The sequence below is a fragment of the Balaenoptera ricei genome, chromosome 6 (genome assembly GCF_028023285.1).
Source record: "Balaenoptera ricei isolate mBalRic1 chromosome 6, mBalRic1.hap2, whole genome shotgun sequence".
Lineage (NCBI taxonomy): Eukaryota > Metazoa > Chordata > Mammalia > Artiodactyla > Balaenopteridae > Balaenoptera > Balaenoptera ricei.
The window spans coordinates 95,503,425-95,524,817 of NC_082644.1; the positions used below are offsets into that span (position 1 = coordinate 95,503,425).

The 21,393-nt window shown below is 34.8% G+C and overlaps 1 protein-coding gene across 3 annotated transcripts in view; it reads left to right on the top strand.

Moving 5' to 3' along the window:
- The window catches only part of SLC44A1 (solute carrier family 44 member 1), a 209,555-nt gene that overhangs the window by 101,249 nt on the left and 86,913 nt on the right, over positions 1–21,393 (top strand). For all 3 annotated transcript variants that reach the window (XM_059925223.1, XM_059925222.1, XM_059925220.1), the window contains exons 5-11: positions 3,027–3,120; positions 10,106–10,275; positions 12,229–12,318; positions 16,802–16,941; positions 18,164–18,350; positions 19,525–19,690; positions 20,696–20,852. In XM_059925223.1, the coding sequence (XP_059781206.1) occupies positions 3,027–3,120; positions 10,106–10,275; positions 12,229–12,318; positions 16,802–16,941; positions 18,164–18,350; positions 19,525–19,690; positions 20,696–20,852 (1,004 nt within the window). The remainder of the gene's footprint in view (positions 1–3,026; positions 3,121–10,105; positions 10,276–12,228; positions 12,319–16,801; positions 16,942–18,163; positions 18,351–19,524; positions 19,691–20,695; positions 20,853–21,393) is intronic.

Genomic DNA, 21,393 nt, shown 5'->3' on the forward strand with positions numbered 1-21,393 from the left:
TAGCCTAGGAGTAAAGAATTCTGTTTCTTAGTTTGCCAGTGATTGCTTAAAAGGCCTTGGAAGTATGACTTATTTTTTTCATCTGTAATGTTTGGAGCATGGCAATGGAAACATACCTCTTAGGGGTGTTGTTATAAGTGATATTGAGCTAAAGAATAAATAATTGACTATTAAAGGCATTTGATATATTGTAGTAGTTAAACATTCTGGGGACTATAGCAACCGTTTACCAAGATAAATGTTTATATACCCAAGTTAGGTTCCTAAGATCACTCATTCTGATGGCCTTTGAATAACACTGGCTGAATTGCATGGATTGCCTCTGGTGTGGTTTAGATAAGCTTTTGTTTTTTGTTTTAGACTTTTCATTACTCTAGCATGGTTTTTCCCTGCTTTTTGCATTAGAAGAAAAATTTTGTCTTGCTGTTTATAACCAAACATCATATGTTTATACTTCTACTATTAAAAAAAAAATAAAATAGATACTACCTTAAAAGAGTTCACTAAAAATGCATTAGCTAATAAACATGAAAAGAAAAACAATTGTAAAACATTGGCCATTTCTGGGTTGTTTTAGTGTTCTTCATTGAGGCTTCTCTGTCCATGAACCCTTTGAGCAGGAAGCAATATAAGGTTTCTTCTGATTGTTACTACTAACACATTGTAAAGATCTTTTTTCTTTAATCTGTTTAGTACAGGATCTATTTAGTACTGGCCTCTGTCCCAGAATACCATCAGAGATAAGGCTATTATCCTTTCATTGAGCATTATCCTGGGAAAGTCTTTATAAAATTGAACTCTGTTGCACCTGCTGACCTCCTTTTTTAAATGAAAAAATGGTGGGGATGGAGATTATGTTCACTGAATTCAGATGGAGCCGTGTGTTTGACAGCACTGACACAATATGCTTTAGTTAGGGCCTTTTATATTGTGCAAATCGATTCCATCTTGGACTCTGAAAGAAATAAGTTGACAATTCAGATCAGGAAGTTGATGATCACGTTGGGTGCTCTGCAGTTATTGGCACAGTTGCTATTTTTTCATGAGCAATTCTATAATAGGGCTCCCAGTTATTTTAGAATTAATCTAAGGTGTTTGCTTGCCATTGCTGTCATATTTTCTCTAAAATTGCTATAAATAGTATCTAGTTGCATTATCTTTAAACACGAAAGCCTAATTTTAGAAGAGTTAGATGCTTAATATTCATGTTTAACTTAAAGAAAAGAAAGTCACTAAAATGGAAGAGAATGATCGAAAACAATTTCAGAAACTTAGTTTTCTATCGAGTCTATCTTAAGAGCTGAAGAAACTTGAAGAACAGTGCCATGTAACTTTCAAGTGTCTCTTTAAAAATATTTTACACTGTCAAATTACTTGAATTATTTTTATATAAAATAGATGCTACATGTATTTATATAAATGTGCTATTAAGGCCCACGTATTCAAACACTTAACAAGTTGGTTGCTGGTTTAGGGGCAGCATTACTGAATTAAATGCAGGTTTGTGGCTTTCTAAAAGTGCTTTTGATTGAAAGGACCAGATATAAATGAAACAAATCTCCCAATTTTGTTGTCCCAACAACTCTTTTTTTTCTATATTCCCTTCTAGTTCCTTCTCACATCCTCACGTGATGTTTCCATAATTAATCCAATGTTAAAGTCTGACTTCACATTATAATTTAAACATTTTCCATGGTGATACAGTGCAAAATCTCATTATTGCTATAATATAAATGCAAAGCTATTCTATTTGTATTTAATAATGAAGTATTTGACCAAATTAGTAACCTCGTAAGCACTTCAATTAATGAAATACAAACAGTTTACGTGATATAATGTAGTAGGTCTCAGCAAAATTAGAACTAAAGCCTAGATCTCCTTAGTTAACAATATCTGTTGTACAATGAATCTTACAGTATTCTAGTTGCTATGTTATAAAATTAGCAGGTCAGTTAAATAAGACTTATCAAAGATAGGGTGTACTGTATCCATTTGAATTTTATGTATTATTTAGATATATATTAGCCATATAGTCAGAGAATAACCAATCTAGGACTGAATTTAAGCTGTTTTAAACTATCTGAAAACAGGGAATCCTTTGATCAATTTATTGATTTTATCAATTAATTCAGTTTATTTACAGTTACTGTTTCCTGCCTTTTAAATAAGGAGAAAGTAATATATTATCTGAATGCATATGTGCTATATGCAATAATTTTAAATATTTAGTAATGGATAGCATCAGAAGGAGAGATGGCATATGTAGTTGAAGTTGGGTTTCGTAGTCAAAGAGATCTAGGGTTTAACCCCAGCATCACTGGCTTAGCAGCTGTGTCATCCTGGACAAGTTATTTACCTTGTCTCTTGGCCTCTATTTTCTCCTCCATCAAGTGGGCTTAAAAAGGCCTGCCTAATGGAGTTATAGTAAATGATATAATTTATATATATGATGAGAGGAGAGGCTCACCGCACTGCATGATAGGAGGAAAGACCAGGTCCTCTATCTATCCCAGCCCTCCTCTTGGCGTGGGGAAGAGAACCAGCCTCAGGAATGGGCTGCTTTCAGTCTAACCCTCAGAAGCACTGGGGCTGGCAAAAACTCTTGGTTTCTTCAAGAGGATATTTTTATCATGTTTCTTTGGTTCTGTTGTTTGAAGACATTCCTAGACACAGTTTGGTCAGTTACAATGAAAAGTTGACTCTATTAAAAAAAAAATATGTGTATATGTATGTCATCTTGTATAGGGCCTGATATATGGCACTCAATAAAAGTAGCTCTAGTACTTATTGTTATTACCCTTAATATTATTAATTAACATTTGTATATAAGTTACCAGAGAAAAATCTGTTTCAAATGATTGAGAATTGATACTATAGACCAAATCAGACTCTTATTAATTCTATAATGTTTGAAAGTTGTATATGTTGAGTTAATATTAACCTATAAAATAAAGTTAAAGTGAATTAATAGAAGAATTTATTTGGACTCTGTTCTGCTAGCTAACATATAGCTTTTCTTTCAACAGGCTCAGCGCTATGCAGCTACAACCTAAAGCCTTCTGAATATACTACATCATCAAAAGCTTCTGTTCTTTGCCCCAAACTACCTGTTCCAGCGAGGTAAATTTTACTGTATTTTGTTAACTTGTGACTTCTGTTTTTGTAGGTAGATTTTAAACTGTATATGTTTTTCTGAGAAAAGAGTCACTTGATGATACCTGTTGCCCAGTTTCAGTACTTTTACAACAAAATTTTAAAAGTAGTAATAGAAATGACATTGTGAATTTCACATCATTTTAAAACACACACACACACACACACACACACACACACACACACACACAGGCAAACAACTTTTCTCATTCTCAGATATTTTAAATTTCTTTTGGGGGCTCAATTTTTTTTTTTTTAATGCCATAGTTTTTAAGTATACAAAGCTGCTGAATCATTATAAAACCCACAACAAAATTTGAAGCCAAGTCTCACACTCTCCGAAGATTCTTTGAAGTTGGTCGTACTTATTGGTATTATTTTAAAATTTTCTTTGTAAGTTTAAAAAATATGCCAGTGATTATTCTCCATAGTTTATTTCAGGCTATATCCTTTAGGTACATTCTCTATAGTAAGCTGTTTGTCTTAATCAACAAACATTTATTGTTAAGTACCTACTGCGTGTAATGGATGCAAAGATGAAACAAATGTTCTGTGTTTGGAAGGATCTCACAGTAGTTTTAAGTAAAGCAAATTTTAAAATTATAAATTGATTTTTTTAAAAAAGGAAATAAATTCTCAAGCATTGAGGAATATATCCTCAGAATTAGGTATATAGTTTTTGGAGCATGTCTGATCTTGAGAACCTTAGCATATATCACTAACCATGTATGACATGAGTATTTCCCAGGAATGTTGAATCAAAACCACTTTTTACTGTATCTCAGTATGTTATAGCAAGCTATTAGTTAAAATTCTTATCTTATGTCTTCTTTCCTTCAACTTGCTTATGGGTGTTACTTGTGCTTTATTAACTTGAATTTGAAATTTTCTGTTGAAAAGTCGACAAAGGATATATCAGTTTAATTGATTTCCAGCTTTTAGTCCTGTCAAGTTGCTATTGAAACTAAAATTTAAAGCCTACAGACATAAAAATAATGGGACTGTTTTAAAAGGTACTAAGTAGGAGGGACCTACAAATTATGGGCTTAGACCAGTAGGTAGGGAAACTCCATTCATGAAAATTGAGAATATTAGGGAGGCTGAGACAGTAAAGAAAGGAGGTTCTTTGAATAGAGAAAATTATCAACGTAAAAACAAGAAAAGCTCTGTTCTCTATTCAACTGCTAAAGCCTATTTTAAATGCATACTTTGAGTATAGAGTCACTATTTTAAGGCATAAGTATATTATAAAAGGATAACCAGAAAGCCGTGGTATGAGAATGAGGTTGCTCTGCTCTAGTATAATATGGGTGGGCAGTTCATACTGCAAATCCTCCGGCACCTCTGACCTCTGACTCTCCCATGTTGAGGACTGCCTGTTCCTGGTTATACTGGGTGATCCAGTCTTGGCTGCACACTCATGGACGTCTCACATACAGCATCCTAAGGGCATTTACTAGGAGACAAAACGTGGTATTAGGGGCTTGGGTTTTAGAGATGGACAGGCTCGGCTTCTAACAAGGTTATCCACTAATGTTTTAGTAATCCAAGATGCAATGATGAACCTAAACCACGTGAAAGCCGGCTATATGCTATATATATATAGTATATATACTATATATACTAATATATACTATATTTACACTGTATTTAAAGATTCTAACATTTTACGTATCTTAGTAGCTCACAGTCTATCACTTTTGTCTGAACTCACATTGTTGGAAGGTAAAAGAGAAGCAACAGTTGATAGAAGGAAGGCAAATCAAGATCTAGTAAACAGCATCATCTGGTATTTGGCAAAGTGAGAGGATCAAAAAACAAGAATAAATTTGTTTTAATAAAAAACTTAGGGCACTACCCTGTTTCACACACAGTATTAGATTAGATACCAAATCTCCAAAGATGAGTAAGATCTCATCTCTGTCCTTAAGAAACTCTGTCTTTAAAAAGAGTAGGGACTATGCTTTCATTGACTTTTCTATATGCACCATAAGACCAGCACTAGGCAAACCTGTGATGCAGGCAAATGGCCCTCAGCATCTTTTATGTCTCCTTTGCTGTCCCTCTGGGAGCACAGCAGTGGGACAGAAAGAACTGAACTTTGAGTCCAGATAGGCCTGGGGCTGAATTCTGTGCTACCACTTTCTATTTGTCAGCTTAAGCAAGTCTGTTAAGCCCTCAGTAAACCAAGTTTTCTCATTTGTAAAATGGGAATATCAATACCTCTCCCATGGAATTGTTGTAAGAATTAAGTAAGATAATATGTGTTAAATATTCATTACTGTGCTTGGCATTTGGCTTAGGGACTATTATTTGTCTCAACTTCTAGAGCCTTCCAACCTTCCTGGGTACCCAGGAACCTTCTGCAGCTTGAAGGTACCTGTTTTAAAGAAAAGCAGTTGTAAACTAATTTGCAATAAAACATTAGTGCCACATAATTGCCAAATGGTTACTATTCCTAAGAGCTTTTGAATTTTAAAAGCAAATGCCTAGAAAGGGCCATATTGTATCCAAATTCAGAACTCTACTGGTGACATGCTAAACATAGTAGCAACAGGGAGTCTAGCCAGCCCTTATACTTAGAGTGCTTAAAGGTTTGGGTATAGCTAGAAAAAATTGCAATACTAGAAACAGATTTCATAAGTTCAGTTTATTCATCAGACATTTATTTTGGTACTTCCAGATGCCAGAAAGGATACTTGGTGTTGAGGAATTAACATGATATGGAAATAAGAAAATAGTAGCCAAGAAAAAAAATATTATCTATCTATATTTTTTTAAGTGAAGGATTCAAGGTGAATTACCATTTATAAATCATCTATTGGATGCCGAGTACCATATTATGTTTCTCATATGTACTATCTCACTTAACCCTCACAAAAGCCTATAAGGATATTGTCCCTAATTTATTGATGAGGAAATAGAAGATAAGAGGTTAAATGGGTTACCCAAGGCCACACAACTAATGGCTGGGAATCAGAATTTGAATCTAAGATCTTGTGAAGTCTACACCACAGTTAGTTTGAAGGGAGAAAAGGGAGTATAGGAATGAAAGAGGAGAGAAAAGAAATAAAATGAAATGTGTGAAAATCACTGCACATTGCCATTAGATTCTTGATTACTTATCTCCTGCCTTTGTTGTGCTACAGAGATATTGCCAAAACCCTTCATTTTTATTCTTTCTTAAATAAAACTTTTAATTAGAAGCCTTGTGTAATTGCTTATTTATAACCTGAAGTTTTAAAATAATTGTGTGAAGTGCAAACTCCTATCTTCTCTTACAAAGGCATATGGACAAGATATTAGGCATTGTTTGTCATCATTCTTTGAGGGAGCTCATTAACTGTGATAGTCTGGACTTAGAGGCAAATGGGCAATATGTTTGCCAAGGTAAGAGACAATTTTCCTATGAGTGGCTAATTTAAAAAAAATCTTTAAAAGACTCATTATAAATTCATTTTGTTCTTGTTGACTAATGTTTCAATAAAGTGAAACAGCATCTGTTTCTAATGGGACAGCACTGACTTCTTAAAGATTCAATATTCTGTAGGCTTCAAAAGGTAGAAAAACTTACTGTAAATAGAATTCTTTATGCTCGTTGTCTGAATTAAGAAGCACAGAGTGTGTCATTTAGGTTAGACACTAAAGTAGAAGTGATCTCGTACACTAGGTTCTCAGAAGGCTTATTTTCTGAGAGGTATATGAAATCAGGTAACATCTTAAATTCATCATATCACATGGAATTTAAATGGTAAAATATAAGACAAACCATTTCAATGCCATGACTACTAAAATTTTTTTAAATAATAAAATAAAATAATTCAAACAAAATAATTCATGACTAGTCAAGTTGTTTCTGTTTGGGAAAGAGTTGAGAAAAAGAATGACAAGGGAATCTAGTACTTTTTACTTTAAAGCTAAGTATTTAATTTCATTTTTGCGGTTGTGTCCAAATATTATCTTCGGTTTTGTTTGCCTTCTATTTCTGTTATTCCTTACCACTAAGAGCAGCTTTTGACCATTTTGACCATCAGCTAAACAGTGTAGTTGATCAGTTTGTGCTATTTTTATACCTTTAAATTTAGAACTGTCAGGTTTTTTTAACGGACATAGATTGAATTATAAGGCAAGGGACTGTTATTTTATTCCAGTTCTTTGAAGGATACTTGTAAAAGTACTCTTTCTAATTGGCCAGGTGTTTATATACAGTATACAAATGACTTGAAAGCATAAGTTCAAAACTGATATTACTCAGCTTTTCCTCTTAAATACAAATGAAAGATTAGAATTTTAAGACTATAATCCTTCCCTTTTCAAGTCAGCTATCCTCATTATAAGTATGAAAAGCAGAAAAATACTAAAGCTACTGGGCATCCTGCTTCTACTAATTTAGAATCATTGATTTGTGGGTGGACATTATTATTATTATTATTATTAAGATGTGAAAAGACTTATAGAGGACTTACTTCTACCCTTTCAGCTAACAGAAGGACGGACTGAGAAAGAGAGATGAAGTGACCTGTGTAATGTTAGGAGAATCACCCAGGGCTTTTGAACCCGAGTCCAGTTTTCTTTTCTTTATCACAAGTTCCACTCTCTTTTGGAAATGATGTATATTTCTCTTTGAGTATAAAAATACATCAACATCCTGTTAGGATATGGGAGATTTAAGTGGAGCCACCTCTGGACAGAGGATAAAGTTCACGGTTATATGACAGGAAAAAGGAAACAGGGGAGCAGGACCAAAAAAAATTGGTGGGTATTAAAAACAGAACATCAGTATCCTTAAGGTGGATGTATTTTATGTTCAAGGTTGGAGGCAAGTGAGTTAAACTGAGATGACATCAGAGATGTAGGGTAATAAAGCAGATGAAGATGTAGACAGTCATGGAGCAGAGACGACTTTAGTTTTGAAGGACAGAGAACCAGCCTTTTAGTTAAAATACGGTTAAAAGTCCTTAGACAGGGACATTAACCTGGCAGGGACAGTATCTAGACAGTATCAGGAAAAAAATAGTTGTAGGTCACAACACAGTTGTCAAGTTTAAAGGTTTCTGTCCCAAGTTAGCCTCCATTGAGTAGGAACTTGTAGTTAATCTTTTTTTATTCTTTCCTGTAATATTTCTAACTAAATCCATTTCACCTAAAAGTATTCTGTAATTTAATGTCTTTTTAAATCATTAGTAAAACAACTTTCGGTCAAAAAATGGTGACTTACATACCTGTAATTCAAGCATTACTCAGAATGCTCTGGCTTTCTGCACTTTGTGACAAAATATCAAATCTTTGGTATTATCTTTCACCAACACCATTTTGGAGGTGTATACAAACACACCCACACATCACAAGAGGCAATTTTTAAAAAATGAACATGCATGTCATCATCATTTTTGGATACATTTTACTTTAGAGCATAACTAAGGTAAGGCTAGATCTTTAAAATTATATTATTTTATTGCTCCATGAAGTTTAACATCACGGAAGATGTTAATTATTCTTACTCCCAACGGTGCTCATGTACCAACATTTAAGGAAAATCAATATATAGTTCACTTATATTCTTACTTGAAAAGAAATATTCTAATTGTTTTTTGAGGAAGGAAACAAAGGTAGTATTTTGCTTTGCGTTATACAAAGTTGCTTTGCTGAGATTAGAAACCTTGGGATTTTATTTGGTGTTCAACCATGTAATCTTATTCACTAATTTGACCAAAATACAGTGCCAGTCAAGAATGAGAACACACTTATTTCAGTCCAGTCAAAAGTGTTATGTTAGACTGTGACTGATAGTCCTACAAATAATTCTGACAATGTGGGATTCGTGTTAGTAATGACTAAATTTTAACTTAATGCACACATAAATGTGTGTTTGTGCATAGGTGCATGTATGGGCTCTTTTAGAATCCATATAAGTCACAACTGAGGGCATGTTCATAGAGCTTGGCTTAAAATCTCTCACTGATTAGTGCATACATGTTCTCAGAAGCTAAAATAGAACCATGTTGTAACAAGCTATATTTATGTCATGGTTTATACATAGCTATGTTCCTTCACAAGTGAAAGCTGCAGTCAGTATAAACCTGATATAATTGATTCCCTCTTTTTTGGACACAAATAATCTCATAATAATAATAACATACAAAAGGAAAAGAAAATGGCCCAGAATCCCATGACCCTAACAAATCAGAGATTTTTCATTTCTTTATATTTTTTCCTGTTCTCATTCTTATGTATATATCTTTTATACAGAGATGTAATCATCACATTAGATATCAATTTTTGGGTTTTTTCCCTTGTACTATTAAATCATAAGTTCTTCCATACATTAGTATTCAAAGTTATTGTTTCAAATAGCTGCATATTATGCTGTATGTTGATGTCTTGGTATGACTACTTTGTATGAGTTATTAAGCTTGTGCCCCCAAATACCTTTTTTAATCTAAGGTTTTGTATGCCATTCTGAGAGAAGAAATACTCTATTAATGGTGGCATGTTTCAAGCAAAAGTATGTTTGTTTTTATTTTTAGATAGCTAATGGCAAAAATTCATTTTCAGTTCAATGAAGTATATGTTTGTAAGTTTTGCCATCTGCCCCTTGATTGATAGATGTGTAGGCTGAGGAGTTTAAGTGTTTGGTTTTGCTTTTAGTAGTTGTGTATGTGTGTGTATATGTGTGTGTATGTGCGTGTGTGTTTCTTTTCAGAAGGGGAGGGTAATGTCTTCTGTTGGAATATGCACTTCACCCTCTTTGATAAGGCTTGTGGTAAGGTGTGCATCATGCCCCATGACGGTCACCTTCATAGCATTAAGCTCACAGCTCTTAGCTCCCATATGACGCGTGGAGGGTGGACTGTATTGCAGTCATATTCACCTTTCATTTGTGTGTTTGATGTGGCATTTATATTAAGTAGGAGTAATTTTTTTTCTGATTTTTTTTTTCTTGTGTCACCAGTGCACCTATTCCATTCTTCCATCGCTGTGCTCCTGTGAACATTTCCTGCTATGCCAAGTTTGCAGAGGCCCTGATCACCTTTGTCAGTGACAATAGTGTCTTACACAGGCTGATTAGTGGAGTAATGACCAGCAAAGAAATTATATTGGGACTTTGCTTGTTATCACTAGGTAATTGTTTTTCTCATTATTAGCTATTGCATAGTACTGCAGTAGAAGACTGTTCTTTTAACCAAAATATGAATACTGCTGGGGATACTTGTAAATTGTTTAACTTCCCATAGCCAAAATAATTGTTTCAGAATATATATAGTTATAAATAGATACATATTTTAAAAAGAATATATATATATGTCTGAAACTCATTTCCCGTCTTTTTCTCTCATTGGAGAAAACTGGTGTATTCCCAAACTTTGATTACAAAGTCTATAATAACCTTTAATATGATAATAGGAGGTTTCTATTATCAGCATCCCTTTGTTTTTAGTTTTGATTCCAAAAGGCTTACTTGCTTATAAAAAGAGGCTACATATTCTCTTTTATATTTCCATCAAAGAGCATAGATTTCTGATATATTATGTTTGGATTATGTAATTTTTTTCATTGCTACAATTAATATCTGTATTGCTTGAAAAAGTAGGAAATCTCCACTTGTTAGCCATTTAGTTTTTTGGTCAATAAATAGATAATAAAATAAATAAAAGCAAATAAATGTTCTTTTCAAAATGTAAATTCCCTATATTATCCGAGAACTATATGTAGCCATATCAGAATTTATAGACTTTTTTAGTTGGGAGAAGTAAACTGTAGCAGGAACCAAACAACTCTTTTGTTATATAAGTAAAATGAGTGTTTATGCCTGTTAACACCAATTATAGTCATTGAGAAGTCTAGCTATATTTCTGTCTTGTCATTAGAGAGTATTTTCTTTTTGCTTAGGTAGTACTTGACTCAGTTGAAATAATGCTGTCCATATGAAAAGCTATTTCTGTGATATTTGAAACGCTCCCATCTGTTTTTGGTTCCTGTACATTTATTGCAAATGTGAGTACCTTAATAATGTTACCTAGTCACAGATCCCAACCATTTATTTGGCTTTGCAAATGGTCCAAGGAAACTTGATTATTAGTCTAGCTTTATATAAAAATTTTTTGATTTCTGAAATAGTTGAATACTTGAACGAAGAAAAAAAAATCCAAACCTAAAAATAGTGTTAATAATGTTTTTAAGCCATTGGAATTCCATTTTTTATTAGAATGGTTTTCTTTTGAAGTTTAAGATCTTTATTCATTTGTTTGTGAAATGGGACTTTAGATAATTAAAGATGAACAAATTATGATTTCAGAAATGAATTTCCCCATGCAAGGGTTAAATCTTCTCAGTTTCTTTTGAGATTTTCACTCAAGATTTTGGCATGTTGGAATTTAGCTTGGGGTGGGTAGAGGAGTTGGTTAAATAACTCAAACTAAGCTTTGCTCCTTTTTTTGAAGAGCTTCTTAGTCAGGACCCCTGACCTCAGTTGAGAAGTAACGTCAGAGGAATTTTGGCTTCAGTAGTTTTCAGGATATTATTCTATAGGGTCAGACCATCTCTTGGAGTTTTAGAAGAGAAACAACTAGAAAAAGATAATATACCATCTGGCTTGTTGACCGAACATCAGAGAAGTTGGTCCTGAAACGCATAGGTGACTCAAGGAAGTGTAGCACCTAATTTAACTGATCTCTGTCTACATGTGGTAATTTTTCCGGTCATCAACATGGCATGTCATTCTCTACACTTTGTGTGTTGGCATCTATGTTTGCATGTGAGTTCTGAAGTCTTCCTGTGGCAAATCCACAACAGTTCTGTGCTGTTTTTGAGTCACCATATACATTTGCATGTATTCTTTTCTGTCATTTATAAACCCAGTTAGGTGCCTTTGGTTTTAAGTGATGCTGTTCAAGTGGTACAAGTACCAAAGTCAAAGTACAAGAGCAGCCAGTTTCCTTTCTTACCTAAATTGGAGTCATGAACTTTTCAATAGCAACAAATTATTTCCCTAGGAGAAAACAATTGAAAGAGTTCCTCTTTATATTTTCTAAAGTTTTCAAATGATATTCTGTGTGTTCTTTATCTTCCCTGCAGTTCTGTCCATGATTTTGATGGTGATAATCAGGTATATATCAAGAATACTTGTGTGGATCTTAACAATTCTGCTCATCCTGGGTTCACTTGGTAAGCTGCTTATTCCTTTGTTTTTTAGTGATTAGAATTGAGAGTTAAAGTTTGCCTTTAACAATCCCTCAATTCAGAACTATTTTGGTTATTTTAAATAATTTTCCTCTTGTAAGGCCTGTGAATTCATTGATAAAATGTAAAGACAGGTGAGTGGATTACATTTAAGTTAGTTCACTGTGAGATCACTAAATCAAATAAAATGGGAAGGTCAGTGGCTTTTGGAATAAGAGCAAGTGAGATATTTTTAAATGGGGACTAACGTTTTTCTGTCAATATCAGTTTGAGGGGGAGAGTACAATTGAAAAGAAAGGAATTGAGCCTCTGTTCTGCTCCTGCTTTTGAATTTTCACTTGATTCTTCCAGTGCTCCCTGCCTGGCAAGTGAAGGGACCCTTTCTTTTTATCTTGCACTTTTTTACGGCCTGAATCAGCCATTCTAAGGTGTTGAAATTCTTTCTGGTTGAAAAGTGTTCCTGGCAGGATAACTCTGTCGGGGGCGGGGGTGTGTACATGTGTGTGTTTAAAATTTTGTTACTCGTTTTTCTGTCTATTGACATACTATTTTGTTTTTATTTTAGTGTTTCTAATGAAACCTTCTGGGTTTTCTGTGTTTATTGTCTTTAAAAAAAAATTTCCCCCTCCCAATTATAAATGTCATACCTACTCATGGTATCTAACTACTTCCATGGTAGAAAATAGAAATATAGGAAAGAAAATAAAAGTTTTATTTCACATGCTACATCTTCTCTTTAAAGAGTATTTACCTTTGCCTTTAAAAATGTCATAATTATAGGGACCCACTTTCAGTTCACCAGTGTTAGCATTTGGAATCCAGGCCTTGATATTCATATATATATATGTATGCGTGTGTGTGTGTGTGTGTGTGTGTGTGTGTGTGTGTATGTATATAGTATAAAAACGTTTTAACCCAATATGAAACTCTTTCAGTAGGAGAATTTGTCACGTTTACCTGGTATGTTTGGTCTTACTGATGTCATCTGTTTTATGTTTTCCTTAAATTTATGCTTCCTTATTTTGTTTTCCCTATCTTTGCTGTATGGAATTGTGTTTTCTTTGGTTATTTTCACCATTGCTTTGGACGGTATAATTTTATTTTCACTTCTTCAGTTGGTAACCTAAACATTTTCAGAAAATATTCTTCAGTCTAGAATTCTATAATTATTAAAGGCTGAAATGAAACAATATTTGTTGAGGTCCCCCCCCCCTTTAAATTTAGCATAAACTTTCCTTCCTGTCTAATCCTACTCTCTTCTGCCCACTCGCACTTTTTAGCTCTTGTTAAATATTCTGAGTGTTCATATTCAGGTTATTATTAAACTTAAAATATTATTTGTTGTACTATATCTTTTCAAAGAATTTTGCTTACCTTTGCCTTGAGAAGTTTCATAATTATATTTAAGTTTATTTAAGTTCTCTCCTGTCCTGATTTTAGTGAGAACTACTGGTCCTGTTTTTATTTCTATTTTTATTTTTTTTTAATTTTTATTTTACATTGGAGTATAGTTGATTTACAATGTTGTGTTAGTTTCAGGTGTACAGCAAAGTGATTCAGTTATACTGGTCCTGTTTTTATAAAAGTTCATTCTTGAGTTCTAAATTTCAGTTCATATTTGTTTTGACTGGAATCTGAGTTCAAGTAACTTATTCATGAAAGACTTATGGGTTGTAATATTCTGAATTCTTGGTTATCTAAGGTTGCCTTTGCCTTCACATGTGAATATTGAATTTGTTGCATATAAAAGTCTTAAGATACAGTATATTGCCTTATGTCTGTACTTCATTTCAGAGAAGAACTTTGAGACCAGTCTAAATTTTGTTCCTGTGCCCATAACCTATCTCACTTACCTAGATGTTTATATAATTTTTAACTTATCCTTACAACTTAAAATTTTTGTCTGGTTCAGAATCTTAACTCAGTTTGCCTATGATCTCTTTTTTGGGGAATCTTTTTCAACTTTGAAAAGTTTACTTTATTTCTATACTTGTTTATTGTTTCCATCCTGGTGGTTTTCTCTTTAAGATCCTTGTTACTCTCCTGCTATCATCTTCTAAATTATCATTTTAATCCTTTTGTCATTTTCTTTACATTCAGGAAGAACTCTTCAAGTTTATCTACCATATCACTGATTTTGTTTTCCTTGGTGTCAGTCTGTACTTGGCTACTTAATTTTGTTATTCCAATTTCATCTTATTTGTAGGTCTTCCTTCTCTCAGCCATCTTCCTTTTCATTTCAGTTTGTAGCCTTCACATCTAATTCTGTGTTTAGATGATGTCTTAGTCAGTTTGGGCTGCTGTAACAAAGTACCACAGACTGGATGCCTTATAAACAACAAACATTTATTTCTCACAGTTCTGGAGGCTGGGGAGTCTCAGATCAAGGCACCAGCAGATTCGGCATCTGGTGAGGGCCAGCTTCCTATTTCCGGCCATCTGATTGCTGTGTCCTCACATAGCAGAAGGGGGAAGGAGCTTTCTGGGGTCTCTTTTATAAGGGCACTAATCCCATTCATGAGGGCTCCACATTTATGGCCTCATCATCTTCTAAAGGCCCCACCTCCAATTACACCATATTGGGGATTAGGATTTCAATAGGTGGGTTTTGGGGAGGCACAGCATTCAGTTCATAACAGATGGATAGCTTTTATAATAAAAGTAGATTTGAATCCCAGCTCTCCCACTTACCAAGTATGTGACATTTGGCATGCTGCTGAAATTTCCTAAATTTCAATTTCATCATTTGCAAAGTGGAGCTAATAATACCCACTTAATAGCATTGTGTTTAAATGTGGTTGCATCTATTTGTGCTAATTCCTGGCACAAGTTTAAATGTTTAATTAATGATATCTACTGTGGATGTTATGAACAATGCCCTTGGTAGGTAGTCATCATTATCATCTCATTCTATTTTCCTTGAACTTCAGGCTTTCTCTCAACTTTTTATTTCTGTTTGTAGAGAACGTATTTTATTCCATTTTTTGAGGATATTAAACAGTTTTCCAAACAATTTTCTTGTACATTCAAGATTCCAAAATGGAAGTAGCCTTTCCCTTTCTCTGAAATATTCTCCATAGACTCATGGTTGTTTTGGTTTGTTTAATCATCTTCCATAGAAGAAAAATTCATGCTTAATATTTGCCCACAAGTAGTTGGAATTTCCCTTTGACACTATTCACTCTTGACTTGAGTGCACATGGAGGTCAGGTTGATTTGCATAGATCTCAGCCCAGTTGCTTCTCTCCCAGGCATTCATCTCATCCACCTATACATACACATCTCTACTCTGAATCTTCCATTTCCTTACCGTGGCCTACAAGGCCTTGCAGTATGATCTGGTGCCCAGCTCCCTCTCTGCACACATCTCTTACTGCTTTCCCCATTGCTCATTGCCGTAGCCACAGTGGCTTCCTCTTTTCTTTCCTGCCAGGCATGGCCCACATCAGCATCTCAGAACTTGCTGTTTCCTCTTGCCTGGAACACTCTTAGATAGTTTCATAGATTGCTTTCTCCCTGTCTTTGATTCTTTTGCTCAAATATCGTCTCACCCCAGTGAGGCCTTGCTTATATACAATTGTAATGCTTTCCCAGCCCTAGCACTTTCTATTCCTTACTGGCAACTTTTTTCTTAGATTTAATATACTCTATTTTCACTTGTTTCCTTGTTTTTTTTTTGTTTCCCCATTACTATATATGCTGCATGAGAGTTGATGTTGGTTTTTCACCGCTCTATCCCCAGCCCCTAGAACAGTAGGTGCTGTAGGCACTCAAAGTGTTTGTCGGATGGATTGAATGAAGGTGTCCAATGCAGCTGTCTTATATGGAGGCAGGTCTGCCTCCCTCTTCAGTCTAGATCTCAGAATCTCTGAACCAGTCATGGAGATAAAAATTCCCATCCCTAGTGCCCACCGCTATCCAGCTATCAAAGATTTCCTATCTTTGTTCCTACCTTTGGTGGGAACTACTCATTTGATCTTCATTTATTCATTGTACAAATATTTCGTCAACTGCACGAGTGTCTCCTCACTAGGCACTGGGGTTACTGTACAACAGAGAAGATCTTTGCCTTCCTCAGCTTCATTGCTGATTTCTGTAACCCTTACTTGCTTCCCACAGGCTCCTTAGCTTAAACAGGCGCTGAGGCTCTCTTCGTGACCAGTTCCTCTCAGGGGTATCTGTCCTTGCTGGCTCTCTCTGAGCTTCAGAGTTGATAATAAGTACAGTTAAAGGAAGTTTATTTGATACAGTGAGAGATTTGTAAGTACCTAATGTGGAAGTTGTAAGTGGAGTCATTGGAGTTCCCCTTATGCTGGCAAAAAGTTACAGCCACGCACCTCCCAGCCAAATGGATTGCTGCTGTGTTAGTCCACGTTGATATATAGGAAGGGTCCAGAAAATTGAAGATTTATGTTACACATTTTCTTGTGCCAATAATTGCAAAAACAATTGGTTTTTTTGTCTCCAGGTGGCACAGGTGTACTATGGTGGCTATATGCAAAGCAAAGAAAGTCTCCCAAAGAAGCAGTTATCCCTGAACAGCTTCAGGTAGCTGAAGACAATCTTCGGGCCCTCCTCATCTATGCCATTTCAGCTACAGTGTTCACAGTGAGTATAGGCCTTGGTGTATCTTTCAGGTTTATATTTTTATTTATAGATCATTAATGAAGCAGAAACTCACGCTTAGCCATTGCATGCCTAACCATGATCCCTATTGGATAAAATCTCTGCCCCACAGTGTATGACATACTCAAAAGTCTTCAGAAGGCTCCCCTAAATGATGAGTGCTATTTGATGTGACATTTTGTTCTGTACTGCCTGCTTTTTGAGAGGGAATTTTCACCTAGAATATTAATTATCATTTTCTAGTAAGAACATACATCTTATTGTCATGAGATAGTGTAATTATTTTTAAAAAACAGTTCTCTTTACTATAGAAAAGTCTATTAAGAAATAGGCTACCTAGTGTAATTCCATCTACTTAGTCACTAATTATTTTCCCATTTTTCCCTTTTAAACTTTTAACAACATTATTTTAAAAAGAGAGGTGAGCTTCACTAACTAGTATAATTATTATAATAATTGCAGTAAAATTATTCATTAACATGTGGTTCAGTAATCTATATTCATATCTTTGGTTCATCTCCTTCTCCTCTCTGAAAAAAGGGGAAAAAAATCTCAGTCCACTTCTTGGAGCAATCCCAAGCTTTTCATTGAGCATTAGAAACTAAAAATAAAGCCATCATAAAACCATTGGTGCCAAAAGATTTTTGTTTGCTATCATTGTACAAATATTTATTAATCATCTTTTAAGTACAATTCTCTGTGCCAGGTGCCAGGGCAGAGTGGGGAGTGACAAAGGGTAAATTTGACATGGACCCTGCTTGTAAGCTGCTTTTGGTCCAACAAGGGAGATGAGGTATAAGTTCTCTGTGCTTTTGTGGTCATAGCATATCATCTTTTCGCCTATTTTCAGAGTGGCAAGCATGTATCTATTTAAATAAATTAAGAGTCTCATCCTGATGACAAACAACATGTTTTGATTCATAACTAGTGGAAAAAGGGAAAGTAGAAGAATTAATACATCTAGGATGTATTAATAAATTGAGAAACTCTTTTATGTTTAGCTTTAAAAGATATTTTCAATATATAATGAAAAATAAGGGCTGCAAGAGAGATACAGACTGTTAAAGTGTTATTGGGATTCAGAGAATGATACATCCCCATTTTGGAATGAAGGGTTATGTTAAAAAATTTCCACCATTGTTCAGTTTCTGTTTTTACTGCTTAAAACAGTAGCTGGACTCTTTCCATCTGTTCTCTCCTACAGGTTATCTTGTTCCTCATAATGTTAGTCATGCGCAAACGGGTTGCTCTCACCATCGCCTTGTTCCACGTGGCTGGCAAGGTCTTCATTCACTTGCCACTGCTAGTCTTCCAACCCTTTTGGACCTTCTTTGCTCTTGTCCTGTTTTGGGTGTACTGGATCATGACACTTCTCTTTCTTGGCACTACCGGTAAGAAGACATGTTACTTCTTTCTTTTAGCGATGAAACTGATTTGCATTAAAATATTTTAAAACATCAGAGAGATATAATTCTTAAGACATTTATGGACTAAGGTCTAACAACCATCAGAACTAGCAATGGTTATGGCTCTTCAATAACATATTCCCCGTTCATGATTTTTAGAACATCCCAGCAAAGTGAGTCTAAACCAGGTAGGGCCTGAAATCATATCCAGTTTCAAGATGGTTATGGATTTGAAGTAAGCTCCTGTACTGACTTAGACATTTGGATTCATTCTAAGATGAACTAATGAATGCAGTGCTGCTCTGGAATTGCCTCAAACTCCAGTTACAGCCAAAGATCAAGTTGCTTCCTCGGGACTTTCTAGTTTGGAAATGACCTGAACCTATGTAGAGCTAGTAGTGATACAGTTCACAGTTAGACTCTCAGACTTGCTTGTAGGCATACTTAATATCAAAGGTTATGTATGTCTAAATGGAATTAATTATGAGGAGTGGTATAAGGATAGTAAGCTTATATGTAACTTATCTGGCCATTCAGCACACCATCACCAATTGAAAATAATATTAATTTCTGTACTTTGCTAATAATTTAGGTCTATAATTATTGGACAAGTAATACCTCTGAAAAAAAGTTGAAGCGTTTGAAAATTCATGCCTACACTAAATAACTGATAATGTGGTAAGAACTATATTCAGGGACTTCCCTGGTGGTCCAGTGGCTAAGACTCTCAGCTCCCAATTCCGGGGGCCCGGGTTCGATCCCTGGTCAGAGAACTAGATCCCACATACCTCAACTAAAGATCCCGCACGCGGCAACGAAGATCCTATGTGCCGCAATTAAGACCCAGTGCAGCCAAATAGATAAATAAATAAAATTTTTTTTTTTAAAAAAAGAACTATATTCAAATAGAACAACTTTTAAAAGCTATATATCATGCCTTTGAGGAAAACAAATGCTTAATTGTACAGTGTTTGTCTTTACAAGTTCTTAAGTGATAATTACTTTTGTCCCTTAATGTAATAGCACTGTGATCATGAAGTCAGTGGTTTGGGGATAGGGACATACTGTTGGAAATTAGATTAATCTCTTAGATTTAATAGCCATACTTATTGGTTTATGCTTTATGTGCTTCTTCTTTCCTTCTTTGATATTTTCCTAGGCAGCGCTGTTCAGAATGACCAAGGCTTTGTGGAGTTCAGAGTTTCTGGGCCTCTGCAATACATGTGGTGGTACCATGTGGTGGGCCTGATTTGGATCAGTGAATTTATTCTAGCCTGTCAACAGATGACTGTGGCAGGAGCTGTGGTAACATACTATTTTACTAGGTGAGAATTTATACTTGTCAGAAAACTTAACTTGTAACTACCTGGATGGACCTAGAGGGTATTATGCTAAGTGAAATAAGTCAGACAGAGAAAGATAATAACTTAACTTGTAACTACACGGATGGACCTAGAGGGTATTATGCTAAGTGAAATAAGTCAGGCAGAGAAAGATAATAACTTTGTATAGTGACCAATGATAACTAGACTTATTGTGGTGATCATTTTGTAATGTATAGAAATATTGAATCACTATGTTGTACACCCAGAACTAACATAGTGTTGTAGGTCAATTATACTTCAATTAAAAAAAGAGAGAAAGAAAGAAAACTTAAGATCATCTAAGTGATTGTGTCTAAAGGAAGTGGAACTGAGACCGGTAAGAGTTCCATTTCTTCAAAAAGTAATTGGAAGTGAATATAACAAAATGTGTAGTTGATCATTCTGTGAGGTAGGAAAATGGGAGGTTATTATTTTATTCTTTATACTCTTCTGTAGCTTTCTCAAAAAATTAATTAGAACCTCAGGTCATGCTACACTTAAATTACATTTAGCAGAAGAACAAATCTTGTAGTAGTGTCTTTTGTACTTTTGCTTTATATAAACGTCCATCAAAGGATAACAAGTCTTTTTAATTTGTATGGATCAGAACAAGTATTGTGACTTCCTTTCCTAACTTCATAGCTGAATATACACTACAATAGCCTTATAATGAGGTGCCAGGTCTAACATCTTTTTAAGTTCCATTATCTGATTCTACAATTAACCCCATAACTATTTACTAATAAGAGCTTTCAAAGCACAGTTTTATTTAACTTAAAGTATTACAGCATAAGAACCCCATGAAACTACCATAAAGAAACGAAACATTAATTTTACATGGTACATCTGTAGCATTTGTATTACTTTGCCATTTTGTCATAGAGCTAGAATAAGAAAAATGAACTAATTTTTCACTCTTTTGTACTCTAAACCATTTCTCTGTTTCCATCTTGGTCTTTTATATAGGGATAAAAGGAATTTGCCATTTACACCTATTTTGGCATCAGTGAATCGCCTTATTCGTTATCACCTTGGTACTGTGGCGAAAGGATCTTTCATTATCACATTAGTCAAAATTCCACGAATGATCCTTATGTACATTCACAGTCAGCTCAAAGGAAAGGTAAGGAAAAACCCTTTTCTGGACTTACTGTGGGCACATTCCAGAACTTCAGTTCTGCATGTAGCAAAGTTCCCAGCGATATTAAGTCCAAGTGCAAATGTTTTTTTCAAAGTCCTTGCCTAGTAGAATCTAATTCTTCCCCTTTGTCTCCCACTCTTGCACTCTGTAGTTTCCCCATATGTCCTGTGCTTCTCTTCCTCTGTGTGGACTCAACATGCTTTCTTCCTTGGAACCTCCTTCCTGTCCGTGACTGCAGAAATACCATGCATTTCTACATAGCTTAGCTCAAATGCCCCCTCTTCCTAGAAGCCTCCCCTGAGTCCTCTCACCTCCCAAGTGATGTCTTCTCTCTCTCTTCTCCACTCTCATAGCACTAGTATCTATATCATATTCTGATTGTAATTGTGGTTATGTTTAGCGCTTTTTTTTTTCTCCTACTAGATTATAAGTTCCTTATTGGTCTTATATACCTTATATCTTGTATGCAATAGGTACTAAGTAAATGTTGAATTGAACTGATTAAAAATAATTCAGCCATTAC